At 48.0% G+C, this 22875-nt stretch overlaps 1 protein-coding gene across 1 annotated transcript; it reads right to left on the bottom strand.

Moving 5' to 3' along the window:
• Positions 1–431: 431 nt before the first annotated feature.
• On the bottom strand, positions 432–22875 carry Ipo13 (importin 13). The gene is made up of 20 exons (XM_042681006.1): positions 22051–22875; positions 19582–20318; positions 12417–12557; positions 12170–12311; positions 11906–12072; positions 11578–11698; positions 11345–11492; positions 10536–10717; positions 10428–10454; positions 10082–10216; positions 9794–9937; positions 8363–8443; positions 6999–7136; positions 6744–6840; positions 3658–3710; positions 1501–1567; positions 1354–1412; positions 1116–1205; positions 683–864; positions 432–599 (listed from the first exon to the last, which is right to left on the bottom strand). The coding sequence occupies exons 1-20, from the start codon at positions 22132–22134 to the stop codon at positions 503–505; spliced, it is 2892 nt and encodes a 963-aa protein (XP_042536940.1). The 5' UTR covers positions 22135–22875; the 3' UTR covers positions 432–502.

Raw genomic sequence — 22875 nt, 5'->3', positions numbered from 1 at the left:
GGCCCCAAGTCTTGTGCGTCCTAGGCTTCCTAAGCCTCCTATTCCTATAATTCAGCCTTCAATCCTGTTTGCAAGGCATAGCATGATAGCTATGAACTCTATCAGTCTTTGTTTAGGGCAGAGCTAAAACATAGTTCTCAGTACTAATAATTTAAAAACGTATGCATGCATAGCACACTTAGGCTAATTTAATGGGAGTAAGAGTTGCCAATACTGCCGCATTGCTCCCACTCCAAGGGCAAAGACAGCCTTTTGAACGACTCCAGCCTAAGCAGGTGGCCATACCTGTACCCTCTATTACCACAGGAGCCAGAGGGTGTCCCCATAACTCCAAACCAAAGCCTGGGTCTAATGTTCCCCCCATCCTTCTCAGGTCTCTAGACCGAGGCTTTCAGTTAGGTGATAGTGACAGCAGAAAGGAAACAGACAAACAGTGTGGGTCTAGGTTTACTCTTTGGGGACAGGAAAGGGTGAGAAGGGGTACAAGGGATAAAGACACCCCTCAGTAGTCAGCTGTGTAATCTGTGCCATGGAGCCCCCGACACAGCAATGTGAACTCCTTCACCATCTCCTTCACCCGCCTCTTGTTCACTCGTTCACTGGTGGAGGGAAAGGAGAGCTAGTTAGCACCATCCACTAACACTGTCACTTCCTCCCTACCTGAGCCCACTGCTCTGCTCACCGAAGGATCTGTTGGCTGAAGGTGTCCTTCTGTTCAGGGCTGAGGCGGGCGGAGGGAAAACCAGGTGGCTGTAGCGCCTCCTTAATCCACATGCTCAGGAGGCTGAAGCAGTGTTTGTTCAGGGCAAACAGGATGTCGGCAAAGCAGTCCATGAGGCTGCGGGAGGCCTGGCCCCCAATGGCCTGAGGGAGAGGGGCTCTCAGTACACCAGGGCCTTGCCTCTTCTGCAGCCAGGAGACATAACCATGCTCCAGACTCTCCCAGACAATTCTGCAGCCAAACTACACAAGTAAGCCAGCCAATCCTCACAGTAATCTTAACAACCTTCAGCCATTTTAATTGGGGAAGAAACAGAATCTGAGAGTTAGGGAATCAAAGGCAAAAGCCCTGCAGAACACTGTCTTCGCAGTGAGGGTCTCCCCGTACCATTTACCTCGAGCACTGCTATGAGCAGCATCCGACCATCCTCCTGCACCACCTTTCCCACCGGTTCTACTTCCCCACATCGAGGCAGCAGCTCTGTCTGCAGAGGAAGGAAAGGGCTGTCAGCTTCCCCTCTTTCCCACCTCTTTCTAAGGACAGGATCCAAATACCATACCCCTACCTTCTAGAGTCCTGGGCAGGGCAGGGCAAGGAGTAGGGGGGAGGCCAGGGGTCAGCATGGGACTCACAAAGAAGCCACAGGAGGCCTTGACAGTAGGTGCCTCAGGGAACTTGAGGGCCAGCACAGCTGTGGGAGAGGCAGAGACAGATGGGATTCGGCCTAAGGCTCCTCCCAGGGAAGCCCCAGGCCCACCTGTCCACCTGCCCCCACTTACCACACTGGAACACAGCTTTGACATCCAGTCGTTCACACAGGAACAAATCTGGCTTCCGCTTCAGAGCCTGCAGGAGGTGCAGCTGGTAAGCCCAGCCCCAGCCAGCTCCAAGGACCATCCCCCCCACTCACCTGCCACCCGAGTCCCTAACTTCACTCATCACAGGTAGAATATGCTACCCAGTCATCTCTGGGGAAGCCAAACCACCCCACAGTTCAGCTGGTCAGATGAGGAACAGGCCAAGGGATGCTATGTACATATAGTATGTACATGAATCCACGGGTGTGTATGCAAGAGAGGTTGTGGGTAGGAAACACAATGCAGAATATTTGGGTCCCAACCAAGTCACTCTCTGAGTAAGCACCTTCCTATCTTCCCTCCCCCAGACTCTAGGCAGACAGTAGTGACATCACTTCCATTCACAGAGGCCCTCTGGGTTTGTGAACAGAGCAGCTAAGAGATGGCAGCTGGACAGTTAGCCCCCGCTCAATAACCCCCATCTCATGTCCTGCCTTCATTCCTCAGGCTCCCTCGAGCTGCTGTTCAAGAGGAAGAAAAATAGGACAGGAGCCTTGGAGCCCCAGCCCCATCTTCCACCCAGGAAACCATGTGGTCAGGGCCTTTTTAGCCATTACCCACCCTAGTAATCAGTGCTATTATGTGGGGAGCAGAGTACAAGGGGCAGATGGTCTGCCTCAAGTGGTACCAGACATGGCTGGCACATCCTCAGGTCACAGAAGATGCTTGGCTTAGCTCCAGCACCCCTCAAATGCTGCTGTTCTCCAGTGATGCTCCCAGAGCACACCACATAGACCCCCCCACCCTTTGACCCTCACATACCCTGTATGCCCATGTTTCCTCCTGTGCATACCCTCACATGCACCCTCACTTGAAATTCCCTACTTACATCCAAAATTATCTACACACCCACTCTACATGTCCAGTCTTCCAGCATAGCACACATATTCTCTCTCTCTCTCTCTCTCTCTCTCTCTCCAACATCCAACATCCCCTCAAATACACCAATACCCTCCCTGCCAAAGCTACATCTTCACAGGTACCCACATCCCCATCTTCATTCCTCACTCTTCCTGCCCACTCTCAACTAGACTGAGTTCAGGAGGGCAAGAACCATGTCTACATTGTTCATCATTCATCTAGCAAAAGAACAAATCTGTATTATACACTCAATAAGTATCTATGGAATGATTAAGCAGAGCAACACCATTTTCAGGACCCCTTCAACCCACAGGAACCCCTAATGCACAGAACCCTTTATCTAACTACGCCTCCCAGTCAGCATATACACCTGCCAAGCCACACTCACTTTAATCCAGACACATCACCACGCTCCTATCCTCCATTAAAAATATATCCATATATACCTCCAGTACACATCCATGTTCGACATCCATCAACAAACGGCACAGAGCACACAACACACTAACATACAACATGCATCAGTACACATGCTCACACACCAGCTTCACAGTTTTCTCAATGCTCAACACAGTACACGTAGTACTTACACCAGGTGGTTTCTGTTCCCTTCCCAACACCCAAACTTAAAACATACAAAATAGGTGCAACGCACATAAACACATACCAGACACAAACACATCCTAAAAAGGTCTCACAGTGAGGCCTGTACCCCACCATCCAGCAGCAGCACAACCTCTCCACCAGGGGCTCTGGGCTCCACAGGACACATTCACCTGCAGCCCCTCCCTTTGGAGCTGCTCTCATCGTACCTCTCAGAAGCAGGCTGGGAGCACTGAGGCAGGCAGTTCCCGGCAGGAGCACGGGAATAGTGAAGCTCAGACTCTTCAACTCCAGCCCTACTCCTGATTGTCCTGGGCAAGCCAGCCACACAGGGCCTGCTGGGTACAGTCACCACCCCCACCCTTCTTCATTCCCTCCCTTCAGGATCAGCCTCTCCCTGGTCTTTGACGAGACTGAGCTACTTGAGGCAAAGGGACACTAAAGGAGGATGTTAGGTTATCAACTTCCACGGAAACAGATGAAGAAACTCTTTTCAACTGAACAGAAAAAAAAAATTTGTCAACAGAAAGCTAAAAATAGGCTTAAATTGAATTTCAACATAAGAGAAAGAGAAAGAGAGAGAACAGAACGTGAATGAATAAAACTAAAACACACCTGTGCCAGGAGTTGCATAAATGAATCAACAATATCAGGATGATCCCTGGGCCCTAAAATATAATAAAGATGGAACTTAAGAAAAAATTATACAAACAGCAACTCAACCTCATATAGTTATGTGGGACTGAGAGCCTGCAGGGAGACAGCGTGGGGGCACATGAGCAGCAGGAAGCAAGATAAAGAAACAAAACATACAAAAACCATGAACTGGGAGAAGCCCAACAGAAAGAGACGGCAAAGTGAAGGACGGGCCTGCCCCAGCTCCCCCCAAGGGGCCTTGAACCTATCCCGGTTCCTCCTCAGGCCAATCCCCCAGTGATCCTTGGTGCTTGAGCAATTCTGAACTCCAAGGAATGAAGAAATGGCCCCCACACTTTCACCTTGGCCTTCAATAGGCTGGGTAGTTCTACATATAGACTTCCCCATCACAGCCCTTGAAGCAAGAGGGCAGGGATGGTAGGAGTTGGCTCTTGGCACCTCCTTTTCAGGCTTGACAGATGATCCAGAATACCAGGAACTGAGGAATATCCTCTCACTTCAATGGCCTTATGGCTTTTTGGGCTGGCCCAAGCAAAGATTCTATTCAATCTGCTTAAACTAGAGGACTTCTGATTAGGTAGGGCACAGCCCTGTGTGCTGTAGCGCTGGCAGGGAATAAATGGCCTCATAAGGCCAAAAATGTGAGCCCTACCCCAGCAAAGTTCCTCCAAATGAACACCAGATTATACAGAGAGCAAAGCTCAGGGCCAATGACCAGCTCCCACCATCCGGACATGCCAGAAATGAGGGAAACCAGTTCATGTGGCATCCCATGGTCCACTGGAAGGCAAAGCCTGAGGAAGCCTAAGGCTGGGATAGCATAACAGGGATGGGGTCCATCCTGCCAAACAAGACAACAATCCCAAAAATATGATGTTGAACCCCTTGGTTTCTAGTTCTGATAACTCCTGGGTTGAGAACAAGGCATGCACCTGGAACTCCTGCCAGGGCTTCTCCACTCTCAGGAGGGTGCATTGAGAAAACATCTGCCTAAGACACCACTAAGTAGCTGTGTGATCTTGTGCAAGCCACAAATGCTCTGTTTCACCTCCTGTAACTAAAGTAATCATCTCTGCCATGCTTCCTTCAAGCTACTAGGAGCCACTGTCTTTTCGCATTTCAATCCCTCAGTTACTTAAATACTAGAAAGTAAGGGCCAATGGGTCCCACTGTAGAACATCAAGTTCCATATTCAGCAACCTCCCTGTTGAAGGTATGCCAGACAGTGAGGAAGAAAGGTTCCAAGGACAGGGAGCCTTCATCATCCTTTATTTGTTTAACAGTTACTGAGGCTGGCCTTATTCTGGACACTGGGGATGACGACAACAACAAGTGTAATAGACATGAAGGCTGTTTGTTGTGTATGATGTTCATGATGTGGTTTCTGCAGACTTAGAAGCACCCAGTTCTGCCTCAAAGTCATTTTGCTGAAGACTGATGCAGCCTTCCTCTTGTCTGAGGCATGAAAAGTGAGAGCATGCCCAATAAAGGGCACAGAGCATTCCAGTCAGAGGAGCAAGGCATAAGGATCAAAAAGGACATGGCAAGCAAAGTCAGTGTGTCTTGAATGCTGTAGTCACCTAGACACTGGCAGGGGAGGACCTTAGAGTCCTGCCAGTGCTGTTAAATGGATGAGAATGGGGCAACAGCCTGAGAACAACAGGTAGCAGTGAAAGCCAGGGAGAAAAAATATTCAGATTAGTGTTTTTTGTTACTGTTGGTTGTGGGGCTTGAACTCAGGGCCTGGGCATTGTTCCTAAACTTTTTCGCTAAAGGCTAACACTCTACTACTTTAAGCCGTAGCTCCACTTCCAGTTTTCTGGTGGTTAACTGGAGATAAGCATCTCATGGACTTTCCTGCCTGGGCTGGTTTGAACTCAGATCTCAGCTAAGTAGCTAGGATTACAGGCATGAACCACCAGTACCCAGTACTCAGAATAGTGGGGGGGGGGGGGGGAGGTTGTTTGTCTTGTTTTTTTAAAACATTATGATGGCTGTATGCAAAATAGACTGGAGAGATGGACAAGTGTCAAGCAGAAGTTTGTGGAGTCAATTCAAGTGAGACCCTAAACTAAAGCAGGGATCATTTTGGAGGGTAGGGAGGAGGGGTACTTGTCATGGTGGAGAAGGTACCAGGAGTAATACAGGTGGAGCTGAGATGACTATACCAGGTTCTGGCTCAGTTTTCCCCCAGTTTGGATCTATCCCATGCCCACAGAACAGGAGACCAGGACTATGAGACCAGACACTAAAGATACCAGCAGACAGCACTCTGGCCTCCAGCTGATCTGGTGGGTTTCAACCTGGGACTATAAAGCCACATAAGCTTCATGAAGCTGGAAGAATAATGCTGCTTCATTCCCAGATTAAAACCTGTGTTAGACAGAGGGGAATCTTGGAGGCCAGCTCTCAGTGTTCTCGGGCAGAAAGCCACAAGTGAGGGCTAGGACTGCCACCAAAGGTACTTGGCTTTGGATCTCCAAAAAGGACTACACCTTGACATGGGGAAAGGAATCAACACTCTGAGACCTTCATGTACAAAAATCCAAGCCACGCACCCAAAGTGAATGACTTGAATACCTACAGCAATTCTGTTAAGTATGTGACATCTCCATTTCTTAGATATGGAAATGAGGCTCAGCCAAGGTAAGTGACTTGCTCAAGGTCACACAACTAGTTCGTGGTGATGAGCTTAGCATCTACTACCTAGCTCCAAAGTCCATGCTCTTCCCATTTCTCATTATATCCCAAAGGAATGGAGCCAGCCTACTACCCCAAGTCCTTCAGAGTTTCGCCCAGTTTCTCCCATATCCAGGCTGGCCCTGAGCCAGGCAGGCCAGTAGAAGACACCATTCACCCTCTTATCCACTTCAACTTGAAGTGTCAACTTTAGGTGGCAACTGTGCTGTATTTCACCCCACAAGTTTCCCATCAAGTCCCATGTGTGACTTGGGACAGAACAGAGTGGGCAGCTTTGGCTCCCCAGTTGGGGAAGCGGAGGCAGTGGCAGTGGCGGCAGCACACGAGACCCTGTTGGGACCTACCTTGCTGGAAGAGAGTGAGTGTGACGGAAGTGACGAGCAGGAAGAGGGCCTCGATGGGGGGAAAGTGGGCAGGCTCATGAGCAAAGATGTGGACCAGCTACAACAAAACAGGGGATGCTGGTCAGCTGAGGGCCACCTCACCAAGACAGACCTGGAACGCAGGTAGGGACAACAGCCATGACATTCCTCTAACCCACCCCCATGCAGGATTAGGATGCCATCCAGGACACTAGCCACCCAAAGCAGAAGGCCTACCTGTCGAGTGAGGTCAAGAGCAGAGGCCTGGGGTATAGTGCTGTACATCCGACCCAGCATCTCACACAGCTGTGGCACCATGGGGGCAAAGTCATCCAACAGTGTCTTAACAGACTTCTCAAAGATAGCACATACCGCCTTGAGAAGAAAGCAAAGAGATCTTGTTCTAGCTAACAGGTGACTACTACTAGCCGGAACAGGACTGAAGCCCTGCACTGAGGGAGCCTAAGAAAGGACCCTTCACTAGAAACCTGGCTTCGAGACCTACAAACATGGAAGGGAAACAATCTGACCCTAACTCTGAAAGGCAAGAAGCAAAAAGCATCTTCTCAGAGGCACACAGGCCACAACTTTGTTACTTAACTCCTACAACCACCATTTCACTCGGAGCAGCAACAGCAACAGAAACCTGAATTGAAAAGGTGTTGTTGACTCTTGACTAAGATCCTAGCTACTCAAGAGGCTGAGATCTGAGGATCTCAGTTCAAAGCTAGCCATCACTCAAGGGGTAGAACCAGCCTTAGGCAAAAAAGCTAAGAGACAGGCCCTGAGTTCAAGCTGTAGTACAATAAAATAAATTAAAAAGTTCAATCCCCTCCCAATAAAAGAAAACAGACCAAAGGTAGGTCTCTGATCTTAACAGATATCTCGTTGTCCCTTAACTATCTTTTTTATTTTTTGGGTCCTGGGCCTTGAATTTTGGGCCTGGGAGCTCTCCCTGGACTCCTTTTTGTTCAAATCTAGCACTCTACCACTTGAGCCACAGTGCCACTTCTGGCTTTTTCTGTAATTAACTGTAGATAAAAGTCTCATGGACTTTCCTGCATGAGCTGGCTTTGAACCATAATCCTCAAATCTCAGCCTCCTGAGTAGCTTAGGAGTACAGGTGTGAGCCACCAGTACCCAGTGGTCCTTTTAACTGTAATATTATGGTCCTTTCACTTAGTACTATTACAGATATTGGGTTTTGAATGTCTTCGCTAAAGATTCTTTATGATTGGGTGCAATAGTGGCTCATGCCTATAATTCTAGCTACTCAGGAGGCTGAGAAATGAGAATCAGAGTTTGAAACCAGCCCAGGCAGGAAAGTCTGTAAAGATTCTTATCTCTGTTAATCAACTTGAGCTGTTTCCCCAAGTGATAGAGCACCAAGCTTAAGCAAAATAGCTAACAGACAGCATGCAGGATGAGTTCAAGCCCCTGTATCAGTACACACATGTACAAATAGAAATTCCTTGTGTTTGTGGGGCAAGATTTCCTTCTATTCTCTTCAGATCATTGTTCAAGCCAAAATGGGGCAGCAACTCCTGCTCCATCTGTCAGTAAAATCATCATAGTAGTAGAGAAGAAGGATCAGGGCTCACCTCAACTACTTGGGCATCATTCAACCACTTGCTCAGCACCTTCTGGATAAGCTGGAAGACCTGCTGCAGCACCACCACCACCTGAAGATATAGGGAAAAGTGAGGTACCCTACCATCACTGTCACCCACCTGAGGAGGGACAGGTAATAGGCAATAGATGAGTAGTTCAAACCCATTACCCCTGACTGCATATTGAGGTTTCAATGGATGGGACCCCCAGAAATAAAAGAGAAGAAAATTCTCAACTCTTAAGAATCATCTCAAAGGAGGATCATGGTTCAAAGCCAGTCCAGGCAGGAAAGTCTGTGAGATTCTTATCTCCAATTAAGCACTAAAAAGCCTGAAGTGGAGGTGTGGCTCAAATGGTAGAGCACTAGCCTTGAGCAAAAAAGCTCCAGGACAGCACCCCAGGTCCTAAGTTCAAGTCCCAAGACTGGTATAACAAAGAAAAAGAAAAAGAAAAAAAGAACAGGCTGTGTCAGGTGATGGCCATCCAAGCTTGGTCTGAAGACAACTGAAATTGCAGTGTTGAGTTGAGCAAAGGGGCAGAAAACCCACAAGTTTTCTTTTCTTCATTAGAAAACCTAAAGGGTTCAGGGACAATGACCAAAGCAGTCTTTCATAAAGATCTTTACAATATGAAAACTATTCTCACTCAAGACTGTATCTATAGATACCGTATCTATGTGTGAGAAAAGGGAGTGATGGAGGAGGGGATAGGAGTTTTTGCATATATGAACTATATATATATATATATATATATATATATATATATATATATATATATGTAGATATATATATATATATGAACAGGTCCAAATGAAACTTCTTATATAATTAATTGATGCTAATAAAAAAATGCCAATGAAATGAGCAAGCCAGGTATTCTGATGTTTTTAGTTTTAAGTGGGAAGTTGAGGCTTGTCCCAGATTAAACAGCTTATAGAAAGTTACCCCAAACCCCTGTGTCCAAGTTCATCATAGTACCTATCACACTGCTTTGCAGCATTCTGTGTGTTTTCTCGAGACAAGGAGGACCTCAGGCAAGAGTACTGTTATGTGAGAAGTATATAAACATAATCAATGTTTTCAAGGACAAGTGAATTCTGTAGAAGTAGAAGGCCCCAAAGAGTTAGGGGTTGAACAAAGGCCCATAATAACAACTCTTTGGGGTTGTAGCATAGTATCACAGGAGGATAAATGAACCTTAATGACCATCATACCAACTGAGCTGGGGAAAAGCAAAGTGGGGTTGAATCAGACAATGACATTGATACATACAAAGTAGAGGACAATATGTCATTTACAGGGTCAGAAGACCAAATACATGGCCCCTCTAGGGCCTGGGAAGCAATGACATTACTCAGAGTTGGGGAATGACAAAGACATTCCCATGGGGGAGGGGAAAATGGCAAAGACAAAGTCACCCACTGGGTTGGGTCCCTGTGGCACTGGCAGCTTCCGGAGCTCAGAGCCTTCGTGATCATCCTCATGATGACTGACATCCAGCGTGGTAAAGAGGTTGGAGAGAAGCCCCAAGATGTGGACAATGGCCAGCTTGTTGGAGGGATTCGGCTACGGAGAGAAGTGAATCAATCTCCAGATCTTACAACCTCAACTCTGAGTGCCACTTTCAAATCCTATTTCTCAGCAATCACTAGTCATAAAAGGGAAAGCCCCAGAACTCAGCATTGTCCCTGCCCTCCAAAGCTCACTCACTATCTCCTCTGCCAGTTTCTCCAACTGCTGGATATAGGGCGAGATGAGCGAGTGTAAGTTCTTAAGAATCTCCTCCACTTGCAGGGCTGACAGCAGGAAGCCCAACGCCTGCATCAGCCACATGCACTGGCTTGTCTGTGGAGCAACAAATAGGGATGGTTTGTCCTGACCACACCTAGTTGTGAGTGGGAAAGAAGGGTGAGCCTCTTTGGAGAAGGCTCCAAGAATAGAAACTAAAGGATAGGAGACGGGATAGAGAATAGAGAAGAAAGGATTTGGGGATAGGGTAAGGATTCCTACAACCCTCCCTTCCCAAGGGACCAAGCCAGAAACTTTTGAGCCCCACCTTGTGGATCTGTTTCATCAGTACATCCTGGAAGTAGAAAAGAGGAACATGGTTTGAGCAAAAGAGAACGCACACTGAGGTCCAGCACCACCCAGGGCTGCTTCCTACCTGGGAGACAGCTACGATGTTGGCAGCATAGGGTGGTAGGTCATACTTGCACTCTCGGCAGATCTTCTTGAGGGTGGACACTGAAGAGACAGAGAGCTCAGGATTGCCTAACGCATGTAGTACAAGGGGCAGAACACTGTTGATCATGACAGGGTGATCAGCCAACCATTCAGACAGAGCTCCTAGGAGAAGAGGAGAAAGGGAAGGCTCTCTGAGACAAGCCACACTGGCTTTATACCATGCCCCAGAGGCTGCCCAGAGCTCCTAGCAGGGTCAAATTTCTATCCCAGCGCAGAAGAGTGCTCATTCAGAAGATCAAGTGGGCAACTATACATACAGAGGCTCAAACATGAGCCTCCCAGCTGAGAAACAAAAAAGTTACTCAAGGGCTGGGAAGGTGGTTCAGTGGTAAAGTGCTTGCCTTGCATGCATGAGGCCCTGGGTTTGATTCCTTAGCACCACATAAGCACAAAGAAAAAAGCTGCAAGTGTTCACTGTGGCTCAAGTGGTAGAGCACTAGCCTTGAGCTAAAGAGCTGAGGGACAGTGCCCAGGCCCAGAGTTCAGGCCCCACAACCAGACCCCCACCCCTCCACCCCCCAAAAAAAGTTACTCAACAGAGGCCTAGCCCTGCTATTTCATTGACAGTGAAATAGCCTCACTGAAATGCAGGATCCCAAGACCTAGGACAGTCAGTTGGCTGTAACCCTCATTGTGTATGGGAGCTTATATCTCTCCCAGCTTGGACAGATCCCAGCAGGCTGGCCATGGTGAAGGAATGTGCTCATGGATATATACGCTAGGTCTCACCAATGGTGAACATGACAGTATCTGCCAGCTGCACATTGCTGATGCTGATCCGTGGGATGAGCCCAATGAGTCCAGGCACCACATCAGAATAGTTGACATCGATGGTCTCGGCGATGGATTGGAAGCCATAGAGCAGGGCCTCTGTGTGCTGGGGAAAGAGAGTGCCACTGGCTTGATGAGGAGGAGGGTGTAACAGGTCAGGGAGGGCTGGGGGAATCAGGTGTGGGAAGTACCTGCCAGGAGTAGGGCTCCTCTGAGCTGGTTAGCAAACGGCCCAGTTTGTCATAGAGGTTACTGAGCAGCTCAGCCCCCAACATCTCATAGACATACATGAGTGTGTCTGAGATATCCACCCTGAAAAGCAGATGAAGGCCTTTCACTATTGGATTCTGAATCCAAGACCAAGGGCCTGCCCCAGCACCCTCATAACCCTGTAAAATTGCCTAAAGAATAAGAGAAAGGAGCCCCAAAAGTCAGAAAGCCTGGCCTTGGGCCCCTTCCCTTTTTGAATTTATTATTTCAGGGCTCCATTTAGAGCTAGGGTTGGTCTGCCACCATCACCTGTAAATTCGGAACTGCTCCTTCTCGTCTGAGGACCAAAATCCATATTCCTCATCAGAAGGGAACTGGGCCTTGTGCAGAAGCACATCCACCAGCTGGAAGTAGACCGGCCGGTACACCTGCTGGTACACAGCCTGCTTCTCTGCCTCAAAAGACAGAATGTCATCCTGAGAGAGCCAGGGAAGACAGTTAGCCCCTTCAGCAGCAGCCCATGATCCACCTTCTTCCATGACAGCCCAATCCTACTGGTGGTAACAGACACACCTGCAGCGTGTACCAGAAGGTAAGCGTTAGGGAGCTGGTGGTCTCGTTGACAGGATAATGGCCTGGGATGCCGGTGCAAAACATGATCATGTTGACAAGTGCCAGGAAGCTCTGCCAGTGCTCTACTTGGTCTAGCAAGGCCCTGGGAAAGAGAAAACAAAATCATGTTCATTGTATTTTTCCAAGGGGGTTCCATAACTCCACCTCTTAGAGGGCCGTGCTATCCTACCAGCTCCCCACTCCTTACCGAGAGTGGTTCTCGCCCAAGGCTACAGCAATGCGACAGATGCCATGGGAGGTCTCCATGTCCCCATTCTGCACTGCTTGTCGTAGTTGTTCCTGGAGCCCCAGCACCAGTGGGATGAGTTTCAGAAGTGTGTTCACATACCTAAAAGCATGAGATGAGGATGCTAATCAGAGATGTCTGCCTGCTACCCACAAGCATTGAGAGAAAGGCACAATTTCTCTGCCTCCTCCTATCAAATCTAAGCAAAAAAAGAGATTAGAGCCTTTATGGTATCTTTGATATTGCTCATGTTGAGAAGAATATTAGGTCAAAGATCTCCAAGAGGACTGTGGGAAGGAAATATGAAGTCAGTGTTACAGACTGAATGACAACTGAAAGCTAATGCTAGAATGGATTGACTTTAGGGGAGGTTAGTGTGAGACACACACACACACACACACACACACACAGTCACAGCAGACTATTGTAACTACACCTCTATTCCAGCATTTGCTTGTTATCTGGAGATAGATTTTTTTTTTTGGGGTCAGTCATGGGGCTTGAACCTGGACTTAGGCGCTGTCCCTGTGCTCTTCAGCTCAAGGTGAGTGCTCTACCGACTGACGCACAGTGTCACTTCCAGTTTTCTAGTGGTTTATTGAAGTCTCACGGAGTTTCCTGACAGGGCTGGTTTTGAACCACGATCCTCAGATCTCAGCCTCCTGCGTAGCTAGGATTATAGGCATGAGTCACCAGTGCCAGGCTTGGAGATAGATTCTTGCAGACTTTCCTACTTTGTTTGGCTTTGAACCACAATCGTGTAGACCTCAGCCTCCTGAGTAGCTAGGATTACAGGCATGATTCACCGGCTCCTAGTCCCTAGGAAATTCTTATTTACTCCCTTAGCTTCAATTTCTAGATATTAGCTGATGACTCCAGAATCTATGCATCCTGCTTTAGCCACTGTGTTGGCTTCAAGGTTTTATATCCTATCCTATCTTATCCTAGTCTGTTCTAGTTAGTGAATTACTGGGCTTGAACTCAAGGCTTTTCTGCTCAAGACTAGTGCTCTACCACTGGGAGCCATAGCTCTAGTTCCTTTTTTTTTTTTTTTTTCAGGTGGTTATTGGAAGTTTCACTGACTTTCCTTCCTGGGAGAGCTTCAAACCCTGATCCTCAGATCATAGCCCCCTGAGTAGCTAGGATTACAGGTGTGAGCCACCAATTCCTGTTCTTTATAAACATCTTTATTTGCATTCCATGCCCAATATTGACTGCTCTCCTCTACCCTCCCCTCAAGGTCTCAGAAGTAGTTTATCCTTTACTTAGTTGTCCTTGATTTTTGCCATTTTTATATCTAACCAGTCTCCCAGTGCTGTCCAGTTTGCTTCTTAGCTCTCTGACTTCAGCATATACTTCTCTCACTTCCTCCTGCCACCAGACTTCACAGGAGTTGGGATTTGATGATAGAGGGTGGGCAATGGTGCTCTCATTAGTTGTTGCTACTTTCTAGAGTCTTCTGTAAGAGTTCCTGACAGGCACATTCTTGTCCAGTCATCCTTCACACTGATTTCTTAGTTTCCCAGGGCTTCCGTAACAAAATACCACAAACAGGATGGCTTCAAAAACCTAGATGTCTGAAATGAAGTAGAAGGTAAGGCTGTGTTTCCTCTGAAACCTAGTAGAGACTCTTCCCTTGCCTCTTCCTGGCTTCTGATAATTTGCTGTCAGTCTTCGGTATTCCTTAGTTGCAGCTATGTAACTCTTGACTTCTACCTCTGTTCTTACTTAGCATTCTCCCATTATGTCTGTCTTTACATGGTTGTCTTGTAAAGACATCAGTGCTACTGGATTAGGAGCACTCACTCCAATAGTATGATTTCATCTGCAATGACCCTTTTTTGCAAATAGAGTCACATTTTGAGGTACTAGGGGTGAGGACATCAACATATCCTTTTGGTAGAGATATACTTCAATAACAATTTGCCTTCTAGTTCCCCAAATTTTATGTCACTCTCACACACACAACTGCCCCAGAGTACGAAGTATTGACTAAGAGGAAAATGTTCAGGTCAGAGCCCATAATCCCTGAAGAAGGAACAGAGAGCTGGGTGCTGGTGGCTTATGCCTGGAATCCTAGCTACTGAGGAGGCTGAGATCTGAGGCTCACAGTTTAAAGCCAGCCTGGGCAGGAAAGTCTGTGAGACTCTCATCTCTAATTTACCACAGTGGCACTGTGACTCAAAGTGGTAGAGTGCTAACCTTGAGCAAAAAGAGCTCAGGGGACAGTGCCTGGGCCCTGAGGTCAAGCCCTACAACTGACCAAACAAAACAAACAAACAAACAAAAAGGAACAGAGAAAGACTGAAAGAAAACTAGCTCTATACTACTCTTTGGGGTCCAACTAAGCAGAAGAAGCCATACTGTCAGGGATAATCATGCTTGGGACCCCTCTATAGTCAGTCATTGTGTCCTCACAGCAGTTTAGGGAGGGATGAAGGACTGAGGATCCAGGAGTTATATTTTTCCTAAGTATCTAGGCAATAGCCTCACAAAGATCTACTTGTTCCTTCCTTGCTTCTTTCTCCACATGCCCATTTTGTTAGGAAAAATCATCTATACCAGGACACCTTAAGCCAGAGACAGCTGCAGAGGGTGCTGTCTGGAGACAGCTGAGATAGCTTCAATCCCATGACCCTGACACGGGCTGCACCACTAGACAATGGGCACCTTCAGGCCAGGCTCTGGCACAAGGAGCAGGGGCAGGGCCAAGACTATTGCCCACAAGCGCCTCAGTAGCTGAGTTGGAAGCAGAAGGTGGTACCCGAATTCCAGAGCATCCCACTGTATTTCAAGTACCTCTCCTCCTGCCAAACTTCATGAAGACCTTCAATGAAGGCGCCTGATTTGTCTCATCTTATCCTCATAAAAAACATTGCCCAGAAGAGTTCAGAGTATTACTCAAGGTCAAACAGCAGATGCCAGGTTGAGATAACCCCTTAAACTGGAATCAGTTTCCCTTTCAGAGCCCAAACAATTTCCCCAAAGGACCTGTGTGATCTCCTTCTAGATCTCTCCAGTGCTTACTGGTGGAAGCCTGCAACAGCCAATCTAATTCATCTCTTCTCCCCATCCCCCAACTTTCTATGAAAATCTATTCCTGGATTAAAACACATCTTGAGGGCGGGGGGAGTACATTTCAAAGGAGAGTGAGGAAGCAGCAGTAGCTGTAGGGAGTGATTGGAGTGCAGACTTAGCCAGATGTCAGGACACCTGAGTAGGGTGGATGCCTGGATAACCTAGGAATCAAAACCACTGAAGGTGACCTTCTCAAGCTAAACAGTAGAAGCTAGGTCAGATACATAGAGCAAGGCCAAAGCTCTGACTCTGCACTGTTTATAGCCCATCCACGAAGGAAACTGCTGCATATATTCCCTACCATCTGAGTATACATTCCTGTGACCTGTGTGCAGACAGAACAAGCCTGAGGCCCCAAGATACAGAGGAGGAAAACTGGGAAGGTATCTAAAGATACCATGGCTATGACTGGGTTCAAGAGGCCTGGCTGAGTTGGTCAGTTCAAGCAGCCGGGCCAGGGCTGCTAGGGACTCCTAAGCTGTTGGCTCACACTGAGCTCAGCCCAGACCTGCAATTAGAGAGAGCTAGAGGAGAAGAGCTGAGAAAATGGGAAGAGTTGCTAAGCAACCAAGGGGCTGCAGCCAATGGGCACCCAGGAGGCTGTGGGTTCCCTCACCAGCTCCTTGCTCGTTCATTTGTTCAGGAGAAGGGGGCATCAATTACTTGCTAAAGCCCTTGTTACAGATTAGGTTGAGTAAACTTGGGTATATCTACGGGTACCCCATACTACCCAGGAACTTGCCTTGATTAATTTTTCTTAAACACCAATTGTCTGAGCTCTGAAACCACCTGACATTTGAGCTTCAGGCTGCCATGAGAGACTTCTCTTAGGACTCGATATCCACCTTAGGCTGAAAAAACCTGGGAAGTTGGGGGACAGTTTCTCATACTAATTGCCAATGCAACCATAATACCCAATATTAGCAAGTGTTGTTTATTGAGTATAAAGGAACCAGGCTACCCACTTCTGATTCCTTTATTTAATTCTCATATTAAAACCAACCCTAATATTTTAAGTTCAAAAGGCAGTGACTAAACACATATTGCTTCGCGCTCTTGCTTTCTCTTTCTCTTTCTCTCTCTTTCTCTCTCTTTCTCTGTGTTCTAGTCACTGGTCAAATAGACCCACTGTCTAATGCATACTTCAGTTTCTACTTTTTGACCAATTCTATTCTAAAAGTAAAAATCCTTAACTGGTTTAATAGTAACAAGGTGTGTTTCTCTTTAAAAGAAAAAAAAGTTACTATTAATCATATCACATGATAAAGAAATAGAACACAAGCACACAGTTAATTTAAAATTTAAAAATAATCTATATGTACAAATAGGAGCTGCTGATTCCTCTGCCCAAGCAGAGGCCACAAAAGAACTGCCCTATTCTGTGCACCCTATCTTGGTTACAGCTTCCCATCATGTCTACTGATATGATCATCTCCATTTTGGCTCAGAAATCAAAGTCTCAGATTTAATAAGTGGACCTCTGGGATTCAAACTCAGACATGACTAATGGCACTCCTCTTTCTGTGGCTTTCCCCTCCAACTCTGCTAAGGATTCCCAGAACTCCACCTCTAAGATGTCTCCAAGTTTTGCATTTTACAATCCAACTTATACCAAAAACCTTAGCTGACCATTTTCTCCGATTAAAATCCTTTAATAACTCTGCACTATCTACTCAGCATAAAGATCACATCTGAAATGTGGCTGACAAGGTCCTTGCATGATTTGGTCTTAGATCTCCTGCAATTCTGGACCTTAAACCTTACTGTCTAATCACAATCAGTTATGTACAAATCACCACTCATTAGGTTTTCTCACATCCTCCTCTTACTTGGGCTCCTTTATCTGTCTGGAATGTTCTCCCCATATCTATTGCTTCTCTTTGGCTAACTCTTATGCAGCCTTCCAAGCATAGCCTAATTGTTACTTTCTCTGGGAAGGCTTTCAAAACTCTGACTGGGTTAAATGCCTCCCTTGGGATTCTACAGCACTCTGCTTTCCCCAGCAGTCTTCATCACATTGATGGTACCAGCCTACTCTTATGCATACACGATTGTGAGTGTCTGACACATGGCCCACAGAAGTCAAAGCACTTATGTATAGGCTCCTAGTGCCCAGAAAGGGCAAAGCTGGAAACATTTCTTCTCCTAGCCCAATTTCTCCTACTCTCTTCAGCAGGCAACTCCTACTTTCCATTCTTTCAAAAAAAAAAAAAAAATGCTGAAGGCACAATGAGATGAAGTAAAATGACAATGTCTCTTTCCTCACAGGTTTGAGTGGATAATGTGGAGACACACATTAATTTATAATGAAATAATAAATTATGGGCTAAGAATATGACACAGGAAAAATACTAAGAGCTCTGAGATAATGTAACAGAGAAGATTAGGCTTCAAAGTTATTGAGGTCTTTTCTATGGAAGTGGAAATTGAGGCAGAGGTAATGTGTCAAGTAGATATTCAAAAGCTGGAGGGAATGTGGAGCATAAGGAAGTGAAAAAATAAAGAGTGGAGAAAGCAAGGAGAGTGACATAGATGAGGCCAGTGTTTTCCATATTATGCAGCTTCTTTATGAATACCTTAAAGATTATCCTAAAAGCAGAAAAAAAAAAAAAAGCCACTGAAGGATTCTGATCAGCAAGGAAAACAAGATGACTCATTTTCAAAAGATCACTCAAGTTCTAGGACAATAAAGGGTATAAAGATAAAAACCAGCTTGGCGCCATTGGTTCATATCTGTAATCCTAGCTACTCGGGAGGCTGAGATCTGAGGCTTATGGCTTGAAGCTAGCTGAGCAAGAAAGTCTGTGAAACTCTCACCTCCAATTATCTACCAAGAGGTCAGATATGGAGCTGTGACTCAAGTTGTAGAGCGCTAGCCTTGAACAACCACCACAAAAAAAACCTCAGGAATAGTGTCCAGGCCCTGAATCAAACCACAAGACTGACAAAATATTAAGTAAATAAAATAAAATAACAATAAAAACTAAGGGACTAGTCAGAAAGTTTTCCTGAAATCAGGAACAGAAATGATGACAACTTGGACTCGGATGGTGCAGTGAAAATTGAAAATAATAGATTTGGAATATGGTCAAGAGTAGAACAGCCAGGATTAGCTGAGAGAAAAAGAAGGGTCAAATATTTTAACTGGATAATTTTCTAGATGATTAGTTGTTTAATATCAGCCTTGCTCTGAACCATGAGCACAGAGACCATGTCTTATTTGGTTGCTTGGTCCTAATGATCAAGATACAATAGGTACTCCATTAATTGTTTGCTTTTTGTGTATGTGCCAGTATTGGGACTTAAACTGAGGGCCTTGTGCTCTTACATAGGTTAGTGCTCTATCACTTGAACCACACCTCCACTTTCAGCTTTTTTTTTTTTTTTTGGTTGGTCGTGGGGCTTGAACTCTGGGCTCGGGCACTATCCCTCAGCTCTTCAGCTCAAGGCAAGTGCTCTACTGCTTGGGCCACAGCGCCACTTCAGGTTTTCGAGTGGTTTATTGGAGATAAGAGTCTCACGGACTTTCCTGTCCGGGCTGGCTTTGAACCTCGATCCTCAGATCTTAGCCTCCTGAGTAGCTAGGATTACAGGCGTGAGCCACCAGAGCACGGCTACTTTCAGCGTTTTTGATGGTTAATTGGAGATACAAGAACCACAAGAATGGGGCTGAGAAGGTGGCTCAGTGGTAGAGCACTTGCCTTGCATGCCTGAGGCCCTGGGTTTAATTCCTCAGCACCACATAAGCAAAAAGAAAAAAAGCCAGAAGTGGTGCTGTGGCTCAAGTGGTAGAGCGCTAGCCTTGAGCTGAAGAGCTGAGGGACAGCGCCCAGGCCCATGACCGGACCCAAAAAAAAAAAGAATCACAAGAATTTGTTTGTTTGAATGGTTTCAAACAAAGATCTTCAGATCTCTGCCTCCTGGGTAGCTAGCATTATAGGGGTGAGCCACCAGTACCTGGCTTCCACTAATGTTTACTGAGCAAATGGATGGATGTGTGGCTGTCCAAACAGGTTGTTCCTCTCTGGGCAGTTCGAAATCAGCTCACCTCTGGGCATCGGGCTGCGAGATAGCATTGACAATGGCCTCCACACTGCTGTCAAAGAGCTCTGAGTCCTGAAGAGCAGTGAAGGCAGCCTGAATGAGTGCCTCACAGTCCTGCAGAGGCACCTCGAGCTGCACCCAGCTGGAGAAGCACTTGAGCACCTTCTGACGCACACAACTGGGTGAGCTGGGCTGCTGTAGCAGCTGCTCCAGTAGTGGGAAGACGGCCCCGCACTCAACAGCCAAGCTGGCCCGTACCAAGCCTTTACGATACTGGGGCAGGCGGCTAGTCTGGAACTCCTCAGGAAGTACTGTCAGCAGCTCTAGCAGGGCCAGGCATCGGCCCTGGCCATCCACCGGTGAGTCCTCAGCCTGGAAGAGTCGTACCATATCTGCCACAGCACATGGCCAAGCGTCAGGCATCATGCTGAGAGCCAGTGAGGCTAGTGCCACGCACAGCCGAGTCAGCACAATCTTGGAGCCACTGGCAAAGTGGGTAATCTGGGTGAAGAGCTGCGCCTTTAAGCTTTCATACTGGTCAGTGGGGATGTCACTCCAGTAGCGAGAGATCTTGATGTGCAGGGCACTGGCCCCAAAGTACTGGATCTCAGGTACCTTGTCAGGCTGCAGGAGCTGCCAACTGAAGTGCCAGGCTTGTGGAGAGACCTGGGCCTGCATCAGCCACTTCTGAGCCAGGTTCTTGTTCTCAATGTTGGGGTCGTAGTAGAGCTGGTGCAGTGCCTGTAGGAGAGCATAGGACTAAGCAGGTGCTGGCTACCCTGAATCCTTCCAGAGCCCAGAACAGAGGGCCCATGACTTGGTCTTGCAAGATTTTTCCCTCTTTCTGACTGAGGGGTGGGAGTGGGGGTATGCTAAGCGAAAAAGGGAGAGCTTGGAACCTTAAATGTTCCCTGGGTCCCAGGTCCTTCCTACAGGTATCTTGAGAGCCTGAATCTTACCCATGTTCTACCATATCCTCTTCTCATACAAAAACAATATGGATTCAGAGAGGAAATCCCAGAAAAACAGAAAAGAAAGGCTGAGTTCCCCACTTGGAGGCACGTGAGGGCCAGGGCCAGGTAGACTGAATGAAGCTAAGCCTTAGGGGCTCTGACTCGACCATGCATAGCCCCTCCCAACAGCTCCAACAGCTAGCTCCCTTGCTCCCCTAGGATCATCTCTGGTCACACAAATGCTGGCACCAAAGTGAGTGTGAAATCTGAGACTAAGCAAGGCAAGCCTGGGGTAGAGTCATACTAGAGGTAAGGGTGAGAATGCCCTTCAGAGAACACACAGAGGGGTCCAATAAACACTGGTCAAGACAAGCCTTGGCCATAGGCATCCCAGGCAAATACCTAAACCTGCAGCTGTCAGCTAAAAGGATCCCAAGGGCCTCAATTCTAATGGGACCTCACACAGCAGGAAAACAGTGGCTTATCTCCCTGGTAGCACATAGAACTTGGAGCCACCATGTCAACACTGCCAGCCTCAAGGGTTAGGGAGTGAGCCCAGGACCCCGGCCCCTAAACAAGTTCCAACCAACAAGGCTTAGTTTCTATCTGTACCGGATACAGCTAGTTATGGCCACTGTTCCATGTTTAGTCCCTTAGGAATACCAAGGGAGGCAGAAAACAACAACAACAAAAAAGTATTCTCCATGTTTGTTTCACAAACAGGGCTCAAACAACAACAACAAAGTGAACTTCCACAACTATCTCCACCTTTCCAACAAGGTAGCCCCAAGGATTGTCATGTATCTCTGCATTCCAGGCTGGGGGAGGGAGGGGTGGAGAGATGACAGCCTGAAGGGAAGCAGTTTAGAAAAGATGGGATTGGGTAGTATGAGTGCCAGAAAGCTGAGGCAGGGAGCCATGTGGACAGGTGAGTAAGGAAGGGCCCTTAAGGCTGCCAGCAGAGTCAAGCCCCTTGGAGCCAGCCCCACTCCTGCTTGCCCAGGACTGGTTTGGCTTCTCCCCAATAAAGGAAGGCCCCTTTCCAAAGAGTGAAAACATAACCCAGATTGTTTTGGTTCCAGATATATTTTCTGGGCCCCTTGGCTGAACCAGTCAGGTTTAGGACGGTTGGGCATCAGTGGATTCCTAAGGGGGGGATGGGTTGCACTGAGTTTGGGTGTTTTTAGTCCCCAGTTTCCTATAGCACTGTTCATGTATTTCCCATGGAGCTGGAGGACAGCCAGTATGGCTGCGTTAGTCTAAGGCACCAGCATCCTGAAGGGAATAGCCTGAGACCCTAGGGTATCAGTCCACAGGAGATCTATGCCTAAGGAAAGCCAAAAATAGCCCATTCGACACTGCACAACAGTGCTGTCCTGCCTGCCAGAGAGACAGCAAATGCCAGGTGCTCTGGGGCACTATTCTAGCAGGCAGCCAGCCCAGGCCTGAACTCCGGCATTAGTGTCAGTCGCAGAACTTCTGCTCTGTCACCGGAGTGCCCACCCCCAAAGCCCTCATACCTTCTCCACGTTCTCCACAGTGAAGTCCAAGGCTGATGCTGCTCCAGCCCCTGCAGCCCCTGGCTGCTCCTCCCGCCGCTCCATCTTTGCTCCCTCCCTCGAAAAAAAGGAGGACCCGGATCTGTCTCTTGTCCCAGCCCCTTGGCTGCTGGGCCCCTGCTAGATCCCGGCTTGGGTGCCCGGGGAACGGTGGGGTGAAGAGGTGCCCAGGGTGGGCATGGTTGCCGAGGCCTCCCCACCTCGCTTGGCGGTGGGGGGCTTGCCAGAGGTCAGAAGGTGTTGCTCTTTGGAGACCCCCTCTATGGGGCCTCCAGCAAGGGGGGCCGTCCACGAGGCGCCTTAAGACAGAGGTCCCAGGGGTAGGTCACGGCTCTGTCACCAGAATCTGAGGCGCAGACATAGGGGCGGGAGGCCTACGAGGGAAACCGGGCCCCTGGCCCGTGAGGGGTCACGGGGTCGAAGGCCTGTACCCACAACAGCCTCGTCTGAGTGCGGTCTGGGTGCTCTGAGGGGGTCACGGCGCTGGAGGATCACGGCGGAGATCCGCGGGTTACGAAGGCGTCCACAGAAGCGCCCGGGGTGCAGGTGCGCGGGTCTGGAGCGGTCGGAGTCCGTGGAGTTGCGGGGCTGTGGCAGGTCTCCTCCGGTCGGCCTAGCCCGCGTTCCGCTCTCTCCGCCCGGCTCCGGGGCCGCTACCAAAGCTGCCTCCGCCCCGGTGACTGACAGACAAGCTAGCCGGCTGGAACTGGGCGGAGACTCCGGCAAGGTGCAAGCTGTCCCAAGCGCCTGCTCCCGGCACTGACAACTCGGGCTCCGATCCCCGCC

This window comes from Dipodomys spectabilis, unplaced genomic scaffold (assembly GCF_019054845.1).
Source record: "Dipodomys spectabilis isolate Male_0828 unplaced genomic scaffold, ASM1905484v1 ptg000002l, whole genome shotgun sequence".
Lineage (NCBI taxonomy): Eukaryota > Metazoa > Chordata > Mammalia > Rodentia > Heteromyidae > Dipodomys > Dipodomys spectabilis.
Note: the sequence above shows the minus strand (reverse complement) of the source record. Positions and strands in the feature narration are given on the sequence as shown.

Coding starts and splice junctions, on each gene's coding strand:
- Ipo13 (XM_042681006.1), bottom strand. CDS start 22,134: ATGGAGCGGCGGGAGGAGCAGCCAGGGGCTGCAGGGGCTGGAGCAGCA. Junction 12,073..12,169: donor CCTTCTGGTACACGCTGCAG/GTGTGTCTGTTA, acceptor TGGCTCTCTCAG/GATGACATTCTGTCTTTTGA. Junction 1,568..3,657: donor TTATGCAACTCCTGGCACAG/GTGTGTTTTAGT, acceptor CACCTCCTGCAG/GCTCTGAAGCGGAAGCCAGA.